The following is an 18,541-nucleotide window of genomic DNA, read 5'->3' as shown; positions in this document are numbered from 1 at the left end:
GGAATTTGCCCAGCCTCTGACGGATTGATTCGTGGACTCTCCTGCTAGGCACCCGGACAAAGAGGTTGGAGTATAAGCTACTGTACAAAGATTATTGGATATTCAAGCCAAAGAGCCAGTCTTGCCTGACCTCTTAGGCTTGGGTAGATACTCCATATACTTTATCATGCCAAAGAAAGGCTGAGATGATCGGAGCCTTGGATCTTCACCAAGGTGATGGTGGTTATGGCAGCTCACTTGAAGAAACTGGGTTTGCAAGTGCACCTGTACTTGGATGACTGGCTGATCAAAGCCCCCTCATTTGCCAAGGGCCAGCACACTGTGGATTGGGTGATCCGGGTGCTGGAATTCCTGGTTGGATTATGAATTACAAAAAGAGAAGTTTGACATCCACACAGTCCTTGGAGTACCTGGGAGTCCTGTTCAACATGGATGCAGACTGTCTATCTTCCAGAGGCAAGCAGACAGGAGCTGTGTGCTTAGATTTCTTGTCTTCTGGACAAAGCAGCTCCTTCTGCATGGGACTGTTTGCAGGTCCTGGGATCCATGGCGACCACGATCAATATGGTGCCTGGGTGAGGGCACTTACGCATCCTCTCCAGCATGCCATGTTCTCCCACTGAGCTCCATACAAGGATGCATTACAGACCTGTCTTCCTTAGACTCTGGAGGCCAGGGTAATCATGACTTGGTGGCTTCTTCCACAGTCATTTTCCAAGGGCATGCAGCTGTGGATTGCTTCCTGGGTCATTATAATGATAGATGCCAGCCTTTGAGGCTGGAGAGCCCATTGCAATCAGGAGTGTTGGACCCCTTCTCAGAAGAAATAATCAACATGTTGGAGCTGAGGGCCATTCATTTGGTTCTGGTGAAATTGCAGAAGACTCGGGAGAGTCAAGTGGTCAGGGTCTTCTCAGACAATGCCACAGCGGTGGCCTATGTCAATCACCTGCTCTTTCACTATGTGGACTCTCATCTCCAGGCACTGATGGCTGCACATGTGATGAGAGTCGACAGTGTTCAAGCAGACTTGCTCAGCAGATAGACTCTAAGTCCGGGCGAGTGGGTACTGACCTCGGTGGCATTTCAAGCCATTTTGCAGCACTGGGGTCAGCCTTACTTTGACCTCATGGCCACGGCACAGAACAGGAATATAGATCAATTTTTCAGTTGCAGATCCTAGCCCGGATGCAAAGGTCTTGATGCTCTAGTTCAGCCGTGGCCGCAGGGAGTCCTTATGTATGTTTTTTCCTCCCTGGCCAATGATAGGTCGAGTCATTCAGTGGATCGCAGCCAATCGGAGATGAGTCAATCTGGTGGCACTGAACTGGCCTCGCATGCCATGGTATGCATATTTGATGCACCTGCGACTGTGGTTCTGCACACATCCAAACATTTTTACTCAAGGTCTGGTCTGCATGGAGGATCCGAATCGCTTTGCTCTTATGGCATGGCTATTTAGCGCCCAGGCTTAGCGCACAAAGGATATTCTGAAGTAGTCATAGCTACTCTGCTCAAGTCTAAAAAGTCGATCACTGTGTCTGCCTACACTAAAGTGTGGAAGACTTTTCAACATTGGTACAACTAAGAGAAGGTGGAGCCATACATTATGCCAATTTCAGTGGTTCTCACCTTCCTCCAAGCAGTAAGGCCTTATTGTAGCATCCCTTTTGGTCCAAGTTGCTGGGCTCTCTTGTTTCAGAGCCCGGGATAGTTCTTCATCACTTGCATCTCACTCTGACATTGCCAGGTTTCTGAAGGGTGCTCTTCGCATTAGACCTCCAATCAAACCACTGTTCCTTTCTTTCAACCTGAACTTGGTTTTGTCTAGCCTTACCAAAGCTCTTTTTAAGCCTCTGAGAGACACTTCATTCTTGGACTTGACGCTCAAGATGGTTTTTCTGGTTGCTATTACCTCAGCAAGACATGTCTCAGAACTCCAGGCTCTTTCTTCTTGAGAGCCCTTCCTGAGGATTTCAAATATGGGGATTTCCTTGCACACGGTCCTGTCCTTTCTGCTGAAGGTGGTCTCGGCTTTCCATGTTAATCAGGAGATGGGTTTATGAGTTTTTCAGTCTTCTGGCTCGAAGACCCAGGTTTGCATCTTGAAAAAAAATGGACATGCACAGTGTTCTTCTGTGCTATCTGGAGGTCACTAATGAGTTCCATCTCTCTGACCATCTGTATATACTGACTCATTCTGCCAAGTGAGACATTCCCACTTCTGAGGCCACTATTTCCAGATCTGTGAGGCTATTTTGACAGCCTACGTTCTTTCTGGGAAGCAGTCTCCCGTCTCTGTCAAGGTGCATTCTACCAAAGGTGTGGGTTCTTCGTGGGCTGAAGCTAGAGTGGTCTTCCCAGAGGAGATCTGTAGGACAGCTACTTGGTCCACTCTGTACACGTTTGCCAAATTTTACAGAGTGGATGTAGCAGTGAGACAGGACTCTGCATATGGATGCTCGGTTTTGAGGGCCGGCACAGTCAGCCTGCCCTAACTCTTTGGGACCTCTTTTGTACATCCCACTTGTCTAGAAAATCTCACATATTGCACTGGGAAAAAAGATTGTTCTTACCTTGATAATATCTTTTGCAGTAGACGGGTGAGACATTCTAGACTCCTGCCTGCCTTCTGTCTCATTCTGTTTATGCTTCTCCAAGTTATTTCTTGGATGCCAGTCAGCCATTCGGGGATTTGAAGAATTCTGTATATACATTCATGTGCATGCAGAGGTCTTTCCTAAGCGCCTTTGATGCCTTTGTTCACTGTTTTGGAGTTGATGTTCTCATGTTACTTTGCTGAACAGAATAGTTGATTCTTAGGAACGTTCCCCTTGGGGTCTCTACTTCACGTACTTTCCTTGGAGCTCTTTGTGCTTGGGTACTAACTGCAGGTGGTGCTAGAGCTCCCAGTGATGTAGAGGAGAGACACAGAAAAAATCCGGAGTGGATTCCTTATGAATATGGCATGCGGCCATTGGGATATAACTCACTTGTCTAGAATGTCTCACCTATCTACTGGAAAAGATATTATCAAGGTAAGAACATAATCTCTTTTTATTACCTCCCAATTGAGGGCTCTCAGGTCCTGAATAAACCTCCAGACTTTCCATCCGAATTCCTACCTGGAAACACTGGAATATTGTAAAGTGAGAGTGCAAGGTAGCTTACCCACTTCTATAAAAGTTATTTGAGCATAGGTAAGTGCAAAAACATACTACATTTTAGTAAGAATACTCCTAACTATTTTAAGCTATGGGGATAGCACTGATATTCTGCATTAAACCTTAGCACCACTGCCTCTAGAGTGCCTTATGATCTTCCTCCTTCTAAAAAAAAAAAAAAAAGGGCAGGGCTTTGAGATGCCTAATCATAATTTACACTTTGGCTGCCCCTAATATTTTAATTTTAAATTTAATTTCATAAATGCTTTTGTAATACCAACTTTTTAATGAATATATTGTAATGAGCAGAGATCGAATGCATATGTTAAAACTTGTCTTTTTTGTGTATGCATTGTTTTACAGATAGGAGCATGTGGCTACGTTGAATCATTAGTTCAAAACAGTTGTTGGTTAATTCAAGCATTTAGCCTTGCTTGTACAGTGAAAGGTTATTACATCCGTAAGTAAATCCAGATACCATGCTAAGTATTGAAAAGAGATCTTTGTCTTAATCGTTTTTATAATTTATACCTGAAAATTGTTTCCTGCCCATTCTGTAACAGGGCACTTAAATTTTAGTGTCATTTCTGTGCTTAAATTAATGTACATTTGCATATGTAAGTGCTAGCGTAGCACTCAGCTCTATGCTGCATGGCAAGCACACAGTTCATTTAGGTGGAAATTGTGTAACTTGCCATCCTAAATTAGGTGCCTTGATGCCTCATGCTGAGCCCCAGGTCTCTTAATGGCATCTTGGTGGCAAGATTCCACTCTAGAATACTAGTGCAAGATGTCAATGACATACCTACATATAGGCAAGCCCACTTAATACAGGTCCATGGCTGGGATGAGTTGGTGCCCCTAAGTGAGCCATTCTGTGTAAATAGCCTATAGTGTTCTATGTACTTAGCCTATGTTGTTCTATGTTCTGCCTATGTGTACATCCCTTCCCCTTGTATTTACATGCCACGGCACTTACATGCGATCATTTAAAAATTTGCCTAATGCATTTGAGCACATAAGTGGTGATAATTTGTGCATTTACGTGTGTAAAGTGCATAACTGCATGCACAGAGTTATAGAATTGCCTTTCACAGGCATTGGAGCCAGATTTGTGGGTGCTGTGGGTGCTTGAGAACCCCCAAAATTGAACCACTTCCTTGATTTTGTCTAGGGAGAAGCCATTTCCATTGGGTTTAGACCCCCCCCCCCCAATAATTCTGAAAAGACGGCTCCTAGGTTCACAGGCATAAATGAATGGGGCTTTTGACAGGGAATTATTTCAGCAAAGATAGGCTAATTCAGAACATTAGCTTTTTCTAGGATTCTCTGGCCCATAAGAATTAATAGCTTATACATAGTAAATTCACAATGTTTTCCTTTTTTGTTGTTGTTTTCAGGGAGAGATTTAGCTTTTGAAAACTTGTGCTATATATATATTTTTTTTTTTTTTTTTTTTTGGGGGGGGGGAATATGAGGAAGATTGGAGATATCTTTCCCCGCCAGAGTTCTTTGAAATTATGGGATATACTTGTATATATAATACTATGCCTGCCACACTGTTTGCCACGCTTGTAATACTGTGGGCTCCTTTTATCAAACCGCGCTAGCGGTTTAATGCGCGTTATACTGTCGGCCGCACTAGCCGCTAATGCCTGCCTTGAGCACGCGGTAGTTTTTTGGCCAGCGCAGGGGTTAGCGCCTGATTAAAAGTCGCACATGCTAATCCCACTAGCACGGCTTGATAAAAGGAGCCCTGTGTTTATCATGCTATGCTAAGCTTTTATATATAAGACTGTGCCATTCTAAGCTGCCATCCAATGCTTTGTCATACAATGCTCATCATTCTATGTCACACCATGTTTGTCATGTTATGTTTTACTATGCTTTGCTATGTATGTAAAATTGTAACCCATTCTGAGCTCTCCTGAAGAGGATGGGATATAAAACCAAATAAATAAATAAATAGTGAATTAATAATATTTCTCAAAGTGAGAAAATGGTACTAGTAGAATTACTTGAAAAACATTAACTATTTATTCTGTTCTTAAATGTTTATGTCTTTATCAGCGGAAGACACTAAAGGTTGTAAGTTACCAAGTGGTGAAGCTGGAATCATATGGGATAGTATATGTTTCGCTTTCCTATTGCTGCAAAGAAGAGTCTTCATGAGTTACTACTTCCTCCATGTTGTTGCAGACATTAAATCTTCCCAGATCCTAGCATCGAGGTGTGTAATTCAGTCTAATCATAACGGTCTGCTTGGTTGAAAACCATCCTTTTAAATATCAAAATGCAAAACCTCTTGATTTCATCAAAGTTTAGCATGAAACCAAGCATCTCCTAAATATTCAGTTGTAGTTCAGTAGACCAAAGTATGATTCTGAATAATCCTAAAACATGGCAACCATGATATTCCTAGTATCTGCCAGCTCCCCCTCTCTATACTGAATCCAAAAATGACACTCCATCACAGGCACTATGGAGCTGCAAAGGTCACCGTTTTTTGTTGTTGTTTTTTAGAAAGCATAGCTGCAAAATAATTAATTCTTGCAGGTATGTAATTCATAAAGCTTCATATTTTGTGTGGTTTTCCAAAGAAATCATTGAGAGCCTTTCTGGTAGTACAGAATACAGCAGCAAGGGTGATTGGTGGTCTACCTTGTTATGTGCATGTCTCTCCATGACTTGCTGAACTTCATTGGCACCCTGTAATATGGAGAAGAAAAAAAAAGGCAAGGGAGGTGTCTATTCAACCAATGATATAGTCTTTATTGAGAAAGTAATTGTCCCAACAAGGATCCCTGTTTCGGCATATGGGAACACCTTCCTAAGGGGACACTATTGAGAAACATATAGCACATAAACAAGCATTAAAAATACATTTAAAAACAGAAAGCATAAATAATGTACATTGATAAATGAACATTAAAACCATAAAAGCAAAGATAAAAAGACAATCATGCAACCTATATTAAAATCAGATAAGATAAATATAACTGATGTCATCAAAAGTAATCCATTAGATGAAACATAAAAATCAAACCATACAAATAAAATTAATCAAGAGACATATTAAAATCATATTAATCAAGAGACATATTAAAATCAAATGAGATCAATATGGCTGATGTCATAAAACAACAATCACTGAATCAAGACATGAATGAATTAGAACAGTATCTAAGGGCTCCTTTTACGAAGGTGCGCTAGTGGTTTTAGCGCACGCACCGGATTAGCGCGTGCTAGCTGAAAATCTACCGCCTGCTCAAAAGGAGGTGGTAGCGGCTAGTGAGCGTGGCAATTTAGCGCACGCTATTCCTTGCATTAAGGCCGTAGCGCGGCTTTGTAAAAGGAGCCCTAAGTAAACACTAACATAAGTGAAAACATAAGTGAAAGTATACATGCAACTTAAGTAATGGCTTATCTAAAAATGGATGTGCATGGAGCATTGGGGATGACATATCTAAAAGTTAATGCCATAAGGGAAAGCTAAATAACAACCAAAATTAAACACAAAGCAGATCAAATCCTGAGACAAGCTATCCCCCTCTTCTATTAAACTGCGCTAGCAGTTTTTAGCGCAGAGAACCGCGCTGAATGGCCCGCGCTGCTCCCGATGCTTATAGGAACTCATAGGATGCTCATAGGAGCGTCGGGAGCAGCGCGGGCCATTCAGTGCAGTTTAACAGAAGAGGCCCTATGTGTGGTAAAATGCAAATAACATGCTAGAAATGTACATGGCCAATGGGGGGATGATAAATGAATAAAAAGCAGCACAAAATAAGATGGAGTGAACTCGAAGAACACATATGGAATGGCAGAACTGAGCGTGATAAAATGTGAATAACATACTAAAAAAATGAACTAAAATAAGCACAATGCTCGACGGAGTAGACTCTAAAACAACATATGCAGAGACAGAGCCAAAGATAAAGCTAGTGTCAAACCACAAAATATTTGAAAGCCAGACAGAGCGAGACTAAGGGAGATTCAAAAGGACAGACAGGAGAATACAAAACCTTTAGTTGAAAGTTGCTAAGGACTGTCTGTCCTTTTGAATCTCCCTCAGTCTCGCTCTGTCTGGCTTTCACATATTGTTTTAGAGTCTACTCCGTCGAGCATTGTGCTTATTTTAGTTCATTTTGCTTATTTTAGTTCATTTTTTATATCTTAGACAACTCATCATCCTCATGTTTTTCGTGTGGTAGGCCCTCAATTATGGAATTCCCTTCCTGATCCAGTTCGTCGGATTCCTATCTTTTCGCAAGAGCTTGAAGGCTCAACTTTTTAGAAAGGCTTTCTTGATCTATGAAGGGCAACTGTTGTTTTTAATGTTTATTATTTTATTTTTTATATATTAGATTGAGCACATAAGTGCATAAGTGCTGGTTTTACAGCTTTGTATTAGGATATTGGAAATTTGTTATGTAATATTAGTTTGTTGTGATGTGTTTGTACAATTGGATTTATGCATGTTACTTTTGTAACTCACAGAATTTGGATATGTGGGATATAAATGTTTAAAATAAATAAATATTCAAAGGCCACCATAGAACCAGGTAGGCTATGCTACTCACTACCATGTTCACAATAGATTAGACAAGTTACCATCTATTAAGCCACTGAGCAACTCATGCTGCAAAACCTTCTGTGATCAGCTGACACCATGCTACTCATGGGACATTGCATTCCAACCCTATCAACATCTGGAGTTAGGCTATTTCACAGTAGGTATAGGGTGATCTCTGATGCTGAAAAATGAGATCAACAACTCTCATTGCATGCCACTTTTACCCATTCAAGGGGTTGAACACCTCTTGTTGGCATGTCCATGTGATTCTTCAAGCCTACTGTCATTCATACTGTGATAAGTCTGCAAACACCAAACAAAAAAGAAAGGTGCAATCCCTACCAACTGCTCCCAAACATCAGAGGAGAAAACTCAGTCTTCACCATCCATTTTTCCCCACAGCATTGGTGGTAACTTAAACTCATTTTCACTAGTGACAACTTCAGGTAAATTCGTAGAGATGTGCATTTGTTCATGTGCATTCAGTTCAGTAATATGTTTCAAAAAACTGAATGCGCACAAAATCAGTTAACAATTGTTAACCTACAGATTAATGTTCATAAAGTTGATTTGCTTACATTTAACAGTTTAATTAACAAAAATATGTAAAATGAACAAAACAAATGCATTCTTGTAAGTTCTGATCTTTTCTGATGGGGCACAACATATGCCTGTGGTTTTTTTTCCAGTTTTGTTTAGGAACTGCTTATTTTAATTTAGCCACAACCTTTCATCATGATCCATATTGATTTCAAGGATGATAGTTGTGTAGCTGAGCATGGCCCCAGATAGGTTTATTAGTGCTGCCCAATTCACCGATTTGAATTGATTCACCACTCCCTCTGGCCGGCACCTCCCCCCACCCCTCCTTAACTTCCCCAACAGAAGGGATACCCAATCCCTCCTGCCGGTACCCGACAAACACCCAACCCACCCTGTACCTTTTTCTTGAAAGCTGGCCAGAGGGATGCCCACTCCTTCTGGCTGGCAGATACAGGGGTGGGTTTCAGGGGATGGGGTGTTTGGAGGGTTCCGGCAGGAGGGTTTGGGCATCCCTCCTGCTAGGAATGTTGCGCGGGGAGCTGACAGACGGGAGTGGGTATCTCTCCTACCTTGGGCAGTGTGGGGAATTTCGGGGATTCCTTGCCACAGCTGCTCAGCTGTTTGTGGCAGGGGAATTCTCCCCTCCCCCATCAGCTGAGCGGCATGAATTTCCCAAAGCTTCGATTCTGTAACCGGCACCCTAAAATGATTAACAGGCAATCGGCGGCTGCTTTTAAGGCAACCACCGACTTGGGCGCAAGTTGCAGAATCCGGCCCATAGTGTCTAGGTGTGATTTCTTCAGAATTTGTACAACTCTTTTATAAAGACACAGATTTCCATGCGTCTTTTTAAAAGAGGCAAAAAATAGACACTTTCCTTCCCTTTTGGATGTTGTATTTAAAAATTACCTTCCTTTTCCCATCAACTAAGGGCTCCTTTTACAAAGCCGCGCTAGCGGATTTAACACGTGCGACTTTTCATCACGCGCTAACCCCCGCACTGGCCGAAAAACTACCGCCTGCTCAAGAGGAGGCGGTAGCGGCTAGTGCGGCCGGCGGTTTAGCACGCGCTATTAAGCGCGTCAAACCGCTAGCACGGCTTCGTAAAAGGAGCCCTAAGTGTGTAGCGAAACCTTGAGAAGTTTTTACCTGTCCAGAGTTTGAATTTTTATTAAGATAAGAACATAAACATCACCATCTCTGTTCCCTCTACCCTGAGCACGTGAGCAATTGCTCATACAGTCTAGAAGTGTTGCTCACAAAAATACTTGCAAATCTGGAAAATTGTTTGTGTTTTAGAACTTGTCACTCACATAAGAAAAATTTGCACACATCTGGCCAATCCTTAGAGGGAGTAGTGATTGCCATATTGGGACAGATCAAAGCAAGAGTTGATCGTTCCTTCAGTGCAGTTTAACTTAGTGTTCCCTTCTATGAGAACACTGTTAGCATTTTAAGCAAAACGCACCAAGTTGTTTGATATAGAAAGTAGTCTTTTATAACATGGTAACATAATAGTAGATAAAAACTCATTAGTCCATTTATTTTGGTTAGTGGCTTTCTTCTGTAGTTCTTCTTACTTTAGGTAGATGAGCACAAAAATTCCCATCTATCCTTCATGCCACCTCCCAATCCTGTTCCTAGCACTGCCCTCTCTCTGTTTAAAGCATATTGAAACCGTGTTACAGTGATGGTCTTCAGCAGTTTCATTGATAGAATTTCCGGGCCTGCTATTTACTGTTAAAAGGCCCATACTTCAAAACCCAGACCCCTCCGATTTCTTACTTCCCAGTTTGTAATAATCCACATTTTCTTACCTTTTTTTTCAATTTCTTTCTTTTCATTTTACAATTCACATTCTTTCCTCTCAGATATAGATTTACTGTCTGTTGTTCACTGCTTTGTTATCTCCTCAAGACAAACAGTATATTAAATTATAATAAACAATAAACCATAAGATATAATATATTACTTGCTGAACTCTAGTTGCCTTACTGGGACAGACTGAAGGTCCATCAAACCCAGTATCCTGTTTTCAACAGTGGCCAACTCAGGTCACAAGTACCTGGAAAGATTTCAAAAAGTAAAATATATATTAGCACAATGTGTCTATTGGTCCTGACCGCTAGGGTTATGCATCTGAACCTGCAAGTTGCTTGCTGAAAAATGTCAGTCGTCTTTTGAACTCCACTTCCTTCCCAGGAAGCTGCTCTTGTCCCTGCAGTTTTTTTTCTGCAAGCAGGTAGCTCAGAAGTATTTCTCCTCTGCTCTGCGGTTTTATTATGTTCAGATATTTTTTCTAAGTGTTCAGTTGGAGGCTCAGAGCCTAGAGGTTCCCACTTGTTGGGACCTCTGCCTAGGAGAAAATGCAGACTTGCGCTGTGGAAATCTGTTGCTAGCAGGATCGGATCTCGGGTACCCCTAGCTAGCCAGCCTGCTTTTGTATTTTTTGAGCTCAGGGGCCTTCCCCTACATAGCTGCTCACACTCCTGATTTATCAGGAGCTTGAGCACAGGCTGTTTGGCTCCATCCTGGCTTGGATAGGCTTAATAGTAGGCCAATTGCATGGTCCTCCCACCTTCACGGTGCAAGGTTTTCAGGGGTTGAGGCTCAGTCTAACTGGCAGCTCAAAGACCAAATTTATCCAATTAAACTGTGAGGCAGAATTCTTCTCTATGCTGATACATGGCACAGTGAGTAAGGCTATTATAGCCTATGGGGAAATTGGGGGGGGGGGGGTCCTCCAAAAATGGCATTTAAAGATTTTTCCAGCCAGAACCAAGGTATCCCACCTCTAAAAACCCTTTCCCTACAATTTACGTACTTCAGGGAAGTCTCCATGGGCTGTTTTTTGTGTGATTTTCCTGGTGATGACCATCTTGGATTTTAAATGAACTTTTATGTACTGGCTATTCAAAGCCTCTGCGCTCTCAGGCATTATTTCTACCTCGCTGCTAGAATTGAAACTGGAAGTTCCTTCAGCCCCCTCATCACAGTGCTCAATTATGAGTGGCTCAGTTGCTACAACAGCATTCTTTCCTTTACATTCGGACATCACAAAGTTGGTCATGGACCACCTGGAGTCACCAGAAGGGTCCCTGTGAGTGGCTAAGACTATGGCCAAGCGTTACCCAATGGCTCCAGATTTCCAGTAGCTGTTTGTTCAGCCAAAGGTGGATTCACTGGTGGCACAGGTCACCAAATGAACTTACTTGCCTAGTGAAGGAGATGTGATGTTAAAGAATTGAACTGTAAAGTGGGCATGGTCCTCAAGAGACAATTTGAAGCTTTGACTCTAAGGATTAAGGCAACAGCTATGACTTCCTTTGTGACTGGTGCTTACCTCACCAGTCTGCCTTGAGGCCCGGCCTCAGAGGGCGATGAAGATCTTATCTGGGATAAATTATATAGTGGATGCTCTGTATGATACATCAGAGTTATGAGCAAGTTATCAGACTATGTTGTCTCCAGCCAGCGATGCTCTGGATCAGACAGTGGGCAGGAGATTCAGTCTCTTAACCTACTCTGAGCAGACTTCTCTTTCAAGGGCAAATGCTATTTGGCAAGAGTCTGGATGACCTGAAGGTCAGCATTATGGGCCATCGCTCTGAGGCCTTGCCAGATGGCTCGGGGTCTGAGACCTAGAAATTTTTGAGGCTATCAAAGATTCTTACCTTATGTGGGAGGCCAAGTGATGCAGAGGTCCTGTCAAGGTTCACGACAGAAGTTTAATGGGGAGACAACAAGCCTGGTTCTCATTTCTCTCCAACCTCCAAGAAAGCACAATGACGCCAGAAGAGGGACCAGCTCCCGCCCGAAAGGTGGCAGGCTGTTGGCCTTTTGGACCGACTTAGCTCAGATGGATGCAGACCGTTGGGTCCTAGAAGTTGTTTGAGAAGGTTACAAAATAAAGTTTTGTGCTTCCCTTCCAGACCTCTTCAGCTGCCCAGCTGGAGAGAGCCCTCAGAGTCTGGGCAACGGTACAAAGGTTTCTGGATATTCGTGCCATAGAGCAGATACCAGATGAAGAATCAGGCTCAGGCTGATACTCCATATACTTCATCATGCCAAAGAAAGGCTCAGATAACTAGAGGCCAATTCTGGACCTCAAGTTGGTCAATGGTGCACTAAAAGTGCCCCATTTCTACATGGAACCCATTCAGTTGGTCACAGAAGCAGTGGTGCCGTGGGAGTTATTTTGACACTCTCGATTTGATGGAGGCCCATCTCTACATTCCCATTTTTCTGACTCACAGGAGGTACCTGTGGTTTCATGTGCACATGAATCCTTTCCAAGACCCTCTTCTCTCTCAATGGTCTCCTCAGACGGACTTGCTCCAGCAACTGCTTCCCTGGTTGCCAGAAGCGAAGAGCAGTCTGCGGTGGCAACTGCAGCTGACTGCCCTCTCAAGGGGCATTCCTCTCCAAATTTCCTCCTTGGAGATTCTAACAACCAATGCCAGTCTTTACAGTTTGGGGAGGGTCATTGCAATAGACACCCAGTTCAGGGCTGTTGGACATTAGCTCAACAAAAGTGGTCCATAAATCGGCTAGAACTCAGAGCCATTTGACTAGCACGTCAGGCACTGGAGAAGTCTTTGGAAGGCAAGGTAGTCAGAGTCTTCTCAGACAATGCAATAGTGGTGGCCTATGTCAACAGGAAGGAGACACCAGAAGTACCTTGTTATACCTAGAAGCTTTACTCCTCTTTTGGTGGCCAGAAGCTCATTTGCAGGCTCTCTCAGCTGTGCACGCATGTAACGGGAGTGAAAAATGTGCAGGTCAAGTTTCTTAGTTGGCAGACTCTCAACCAGGGAGAATGGTCTCTGTCCCCTCAGGCTTTCACCTCCATAGTTCAGCAGTGGCGGCATCTACAGATGGATCTGATGGCCTCAGTGGTAAACACAAAGGTGGATCACTTTTACAGACAAAGATATGATCTCATAAGCCCAGGGTTGACTGTGTTAGCCCAACCTTGGCCAGAGAAAGGGCTTTTGTATGTATTTCCTCTGTGGCCCATTCTAGGTTGAGTCATTCGCAGGATTGTAAGTCATCCAGGGTGGCACTCGATTGGCCCCACAGACTATGGTATGTGAACCTAGTTTACCTCCAGATGGATGAAGGCCTCAGACTGCCAGCCCAATGGATCTTCTCACTCAGGGACTGGTCATTATCAAGAATCCAGAACACTCTGTGCTTATGTCATGGCTTTTGAGCGGGTGGCCCTGACAAGCAAGGGTTACTCAGAGATAAGAAGCTGTTAGCAGTAGCAGCCTATGACAAAGCCTGGAAGTCCTTTCTGCACTGGTTTTGGTAGTCCTGGACTTTATGCAAGAGGGACTTCAGAAGGGTCTGTCAGTCGGATCACTGAAAGTGCAGATAGCAGGCCTTTCCTGTTTCCAAGCTTGGGGGAAAGAGGCTCTCTGGCTTCCCACCCAGATGTCGCCCAGTTCATTAAAGGAGTTCTTCGGCTGTGCCCTCCAGTGCATCTCCCTTTCCCTTCCTGGAATCTTAACACCATACTACAAGGTCTTAGTAGAGCTCCATATGAGCCCATATGGGAGGCTTTTCTTCTGGATCTTACAGTTAAGACGGTGTTTCTAGTGGGAATTAAGTCAGCAAGACAAGTTTCTGAGTAGGGAACTGTTCCTTAAGATTACAGAAACAGGGCTCTCCTTACACATAGTTCCGTCCTTCTTACCGAAAGTAGTCTCAGCCATCCATGCCACTCAGGAAATCTGTGTACCCACTTTTCACCCTACAGGGTCTAAGAGAAAGGATAAAGCGTTGCATTTGCTGCATGTAAAAAGAGTATTTCTCCAATACCTCAAAGTTACCAATGTGTTTCGCTTATCGGATCACCTTAAACATAGAAACATAGAAGATGACGGCAGAAAAGGGCTACAGCCCATCAAGTCTGCCCACTCTGCTTACCCACCCCCTGTCTATGCCCTAATGAACCAATTTCCTTATCTTGACCCTCGTAGGGATCCCACATGGGTATCCCATTTATTCTTAAAGTCTGGCACGCTGTCTGCCTCGATCACCTGCACTGGAAGCTTGTTCCAATGATCAACCACTCTCTCTGTGAAGAAATACTTTCTGGTGTTGCCATGAAATTTTCCGCCCCTGAGTTTGAGCGGGTGCTCTCTTGTGGCCGAGGGTCCCTTGAGGAAGAAAATATCATCTTCCACTTCGACACATCCCGTGAGGTACTTAAATGTTTCAATCATGTCTCCCCTCTCCCTACGTTCCTCGAGAGTGTAATTTGTTCAGTCTCTCTTCGTACGATAGACCCTTGAGCCCTGAGATCATCCTGGTGGCCATCCGCTGAACCGATTCAATTCTGTGCACATCTTTACTGTAATGTGGCCTCCAGAATTGCACACAGTACTCCAGATGAGGTCTCACCATGGCCCTGTACAACGGCATTTCGGCTGACGAAACTTCTATTGATACAACCCAATATCTGCCTTGCCTTAGATGAAGCCTTCTCCACTTGATTGGCAGTTTTCATGTCTGCACTGATGATTACTCCTAAATCTCGTTCTGCTGAAGTCCTAGTTAAAGTTTCTCCGTTCAAGAAGTACGTCCTGCATGGATTTCCGCTTCCGAGGTGCATGACCTTACATTTCTTAGCATTGAAGCCTAGCTGCCAGGTTGAGGACCAACTTTCCAATGTAATCAGGTCCTGCACCATATAATTCTGTAAACTGCATTCACTTACTATATTACATAGTTTGGCGTCATCGGCGAATAGTGTTATTTTACTTTGAAGCCCTTGAGTCAGATCCCCTATGAATATGTTGAAAAGGAGTGGACCCAGGACCGAGCCCTGTGGCACTCCACTGGTCACCTCCAATGTTTTAGAGAGGGTACCATTAACCACCACCCTCTGAAGTCTGCCACTCAGCCAATCATTGACCCATGCAGTTAGTGTCTCTCCTAACCCCATCGATTCCATCTTGCTTAGCAGCCTGCAGTGTGGGACACTGTCAAAAGCTTTACTGAAGTCCAGGTACACGACGTCCAAAGACTCTCCCAAGTCCAACTTTCTTGTTACCCAGTCAAAGAAGCAGATGAGATTGGATTGGCAGGACCTACCCTTGGTGAATCCATGCTGACTGGGATCCCGAAGATTCCCTTCATTCAAGATCGTGTCCAATTTGCTTTTAATTAGTGTTTCCATGAGTTTGCACACTATTGATGTGAGACTCACCGGTCTATAATTCGCAGCCTCTGCCCTGCAACCCTTTTTATGCAGAGGAATGACATTAGTTAATTTCCAGTCCAGGGGAACTTTCCCCTTACTTAGGGAGAGATTGAATAGCTCAGCCAACGGTTTCGCCAGGACATCGCTCAATTCTCTGAGCACTCTTGGGTGCAAATTGTCTGGTCCCATGGCTTTGTTCACCTTGAGTCTTGCCAGTTCACTGTAAACTTCACCTGGTGTGAACTCAAAATTCTAAAACGGGTCTTCTGTGCTTTGTGTTGCCTTCAACTACGGACCGTGTCCCGGTGCCTCACAGGTGAAGACTGAGCAGAAGTATTCATTCAGTAGTTCGGCTTTATCGGAATCTGCTTCCACGTAACTTCCGTCCGGTTTTCTAAGGTGTACTATCCCGCCTGTGTTCCTTTTTCTGTCACTAATATACCTGTTCAAACCAGAACATAAGAATAGCCTTACTGAGTCATACCAATGGTCCATCAAGCCCATTAGCCCATACTCACGGTGGCCAATCCAGGTCACTAGTACTTGGCAAAAACCCAGAGTAGCACCATTCCATGCTACCGATCCAGGGCAAGCAGTAGCTTCCCCCATGTCTTTCTCAATAACAGACTATGGACTTTTCTTCCAGGAAATTGACTAAACGCTTCTTAAAACCAGCTTACCACAACCTCTGACAATGCATTCCAGAGCTTAACTATTCTCTGATTAAAAAAATATTTCTTCCTATTGGTTTTAAAATTATTTCCCTGTAACTTCACCGAATGTCCCCTAGTCTTTGTAACTTTTGACGGAATGAAAAATCGATCCACTTGTACCACTTCTACTCCTCTCAGGATTTTGTAGACTTCAGTCATATCTCCTTTCAGCCGTCTCTTTTCCAAGCTGAAGAGCCCTAATCTTTTTAGTCTTTCCTCATAAGAGAGGAGTTCCATCCCATTTATCATCTTGATCGCTCTTCTTTGAACCTTTTCTAGTGCTGCTATATCTTTCTTGAGATAAGGAGACCAGAATTGAATGCAATACTCCAGGTGAGGTTGCACCATGGAGTAATACAGAGGCATTATAACACTTAACTTATTGCACTTAACCAGCTGTGCTTTAGTTGACTCTGCAAACCTGGAAATTCAGTGCCGAAACTCGGACATAGTCTGGCATTGATTTCCATGCATAATACCAATAGCAGTCAGCAAAACACTTAGCTCCACCAGCTCAATATTGACCCAGTAAGGCTAGTGTTATGTTCTAATATTTTTTTTTTTATGTGTAGGGTTACCAGATGTCTGGGAAATCCTAGACATGTCTTCTTTATAGATGAGTGTTTAGGTTCCTGGACGGATTTCCAAAACCTATCAATTTGTCCGGGTTCTGACCAATCATGTAAAAAAAGGGTGGCCAACATCTAAATCCTCAATTTCCAGATTGATTAAAATGGCCATTTCCTTCGCATATGTGGGCTGCGCTAAGCAGCCACTGATCACATTGAAAGCACACTCCAATAGAGGAGTTGCTGCCTCATGGGCGGAGATTTTAGTGGTTTCACTCAAGGAAATCTGAAGAGCAACTACTTGGTCTACCCCTTATACCTTTACCAGGTTCTTTAGGGTGGACATAGCAGCCAGGAAAGACACCGCTTTCTGATCCTCCTTTTTTAAGGCAGGCTCAGCGAGCTTGCCCTAGACTTCAGTAACTGCTTTGGTATGACCCTAGCGTTCAGGACCACTAGACATGTTGCACTAGAAAGAAAGTTTAAGTTCTTACCTTGATAATCTTCTTTCTTGTAGATGTGTCTAGTGGTCCTGAAACCTCGCCCTGTCAGTGGGCTTTGCCTGCCTTCTGCTTTAAGATTAGTCTGGATTTGTAGAATTCTCTGTCTCTCAGATGAATCAAGGAGGATTAAAAAAAAAGAAAACATTCCAGAACGTAAAGTCTTGTTTACATATTTGCATGATAACAGGACATGTGAGTAGCAATGAGCTCTATATAAGATTAGTGCTGGTTGCACACATTTTAGTATCTGGTTTGAGCAGTTACTTGAATGTTATATTGTTAATTGGTAATGTTTGTTACAGAGCAGAACAGAATTGTAATGTCAGGAATTTTTCCCTGTTTCCTTCCTTCTGGTTATATCTGTCTTTACGGTGCTACTTGATTGCTTTTGTACAAACTGAGGGGGCAGGAGCTGCTCACTAAGAAGGAGGTGGAGTTCAAAAGATGATTGACAGCATTCTTCAATCAACTTGCAGGTTCAGATGCATAGCCCTATTGTTCAGGACCACTAGACACATCTAAAAGAAAGAAGACTATTGAGGTAAGAACCAAATCTTTCTTTATGCTGCTTGTCCTACGAATAAGCAGTAGATTTCCCTAAATCCATTTTCATAATGACTTATGGACTTTTCTTTTAGGAAATCATCCAAACCTTTTTTAAACCTTGCTAAGCTAACTGCTTTCACCACATTCTCCCACTATGAATTCCAGAGTTTAATAACACATTGAGTGAAGAATGAGATCTGTTTGCATTCACTCTTCCATTACATACAAATACATTGCAGTCATTTAGTTATTGTGGAAATCCTGAAAACCAGACTGGGTTGTGGCTATTGAGGACTGAATTTGAGGACTCCTGCTTTAGACAGTTTACTGTCTTCATCTTGAAACTTTGTCATTGCTACATATAAATCTAAATAAAACCAAACCAAACTGGTTTGCATACAGGATGCTATGTGGATGTCTGCATTTTAATTCCATCATCAGTAGCACAGAAATTTATTATTCTTTTTGATTTTTTTTTCCCCCTGATGTTAATATAGAGGTGCAGAACTTTTCCAGGCCACAATTGTCAAAGCTGTGAAGGCAAGACTAGAAGAAGAAAAAAAATCAATGGACCAACTGAAAAGACAGTAGGAAGACTATGATTATAATTGTTACCTTTATTACCAATTCAGTTTTAAGTGGGGCTTTCTGTTTTAGAATGTGTTACCGTTTTTATCAATAAGTTGTTTCTCTCTCTAGAAATATGAATTTAAGGGT

General features: G+C 42.9%; 1 protein-coding gene across 5 annotated transcripts in view; it reads left to right on the top strand.

The window, feature by feature from the left end:
* The window catches only part of PIEZO2 (piezo type mechanosensitive ion channel component 2), a 760,979-nt gene that overhangs the window by 561,555 nt on the left and 180,883 nt on the right, over positions 1 to 18,541 (top strand). For all 5 annotated transcript variants that reach the window (XM_033934096.1, XM_033934094.1, XM_033934095.1 and 2 more), the window contains 3 exons: positions 3,528 to 3,624; positions 5,235 to 5,394; positions 18,322 to 18,411. In XM_033934096.1, the coding sequence (XP_033789987.1) occupies positions 3,528 to 3,624; positions 5,235 to 5,394; positions 18,322 to 18,411 (347 nt within the window). The remainder of the gene's footprint in view (positions 1 to 3,527; positions 3,625 to 5,234; positions 5,395 to 18,321; positions 18,412 to 18,541) is intronic.

This window comes from Geotrypetes seraphini, chromosome 2, assembly GCF_902459505.1.
Source record: "Geotrypetes seraphini chromosome 2, aGeoSer1.1, whole genome shotgun sequence".
Classification (NCBI taxonomy): Eukaryota; Metazoa; Chordata; class Amphibia; order Gymnophiona; family Dermophiidae; genus Geotrypetes; species Geotrypetes seraphini.
This window is presented reverse-complemented; position numbering and strand designations above follow the sequence as displayed.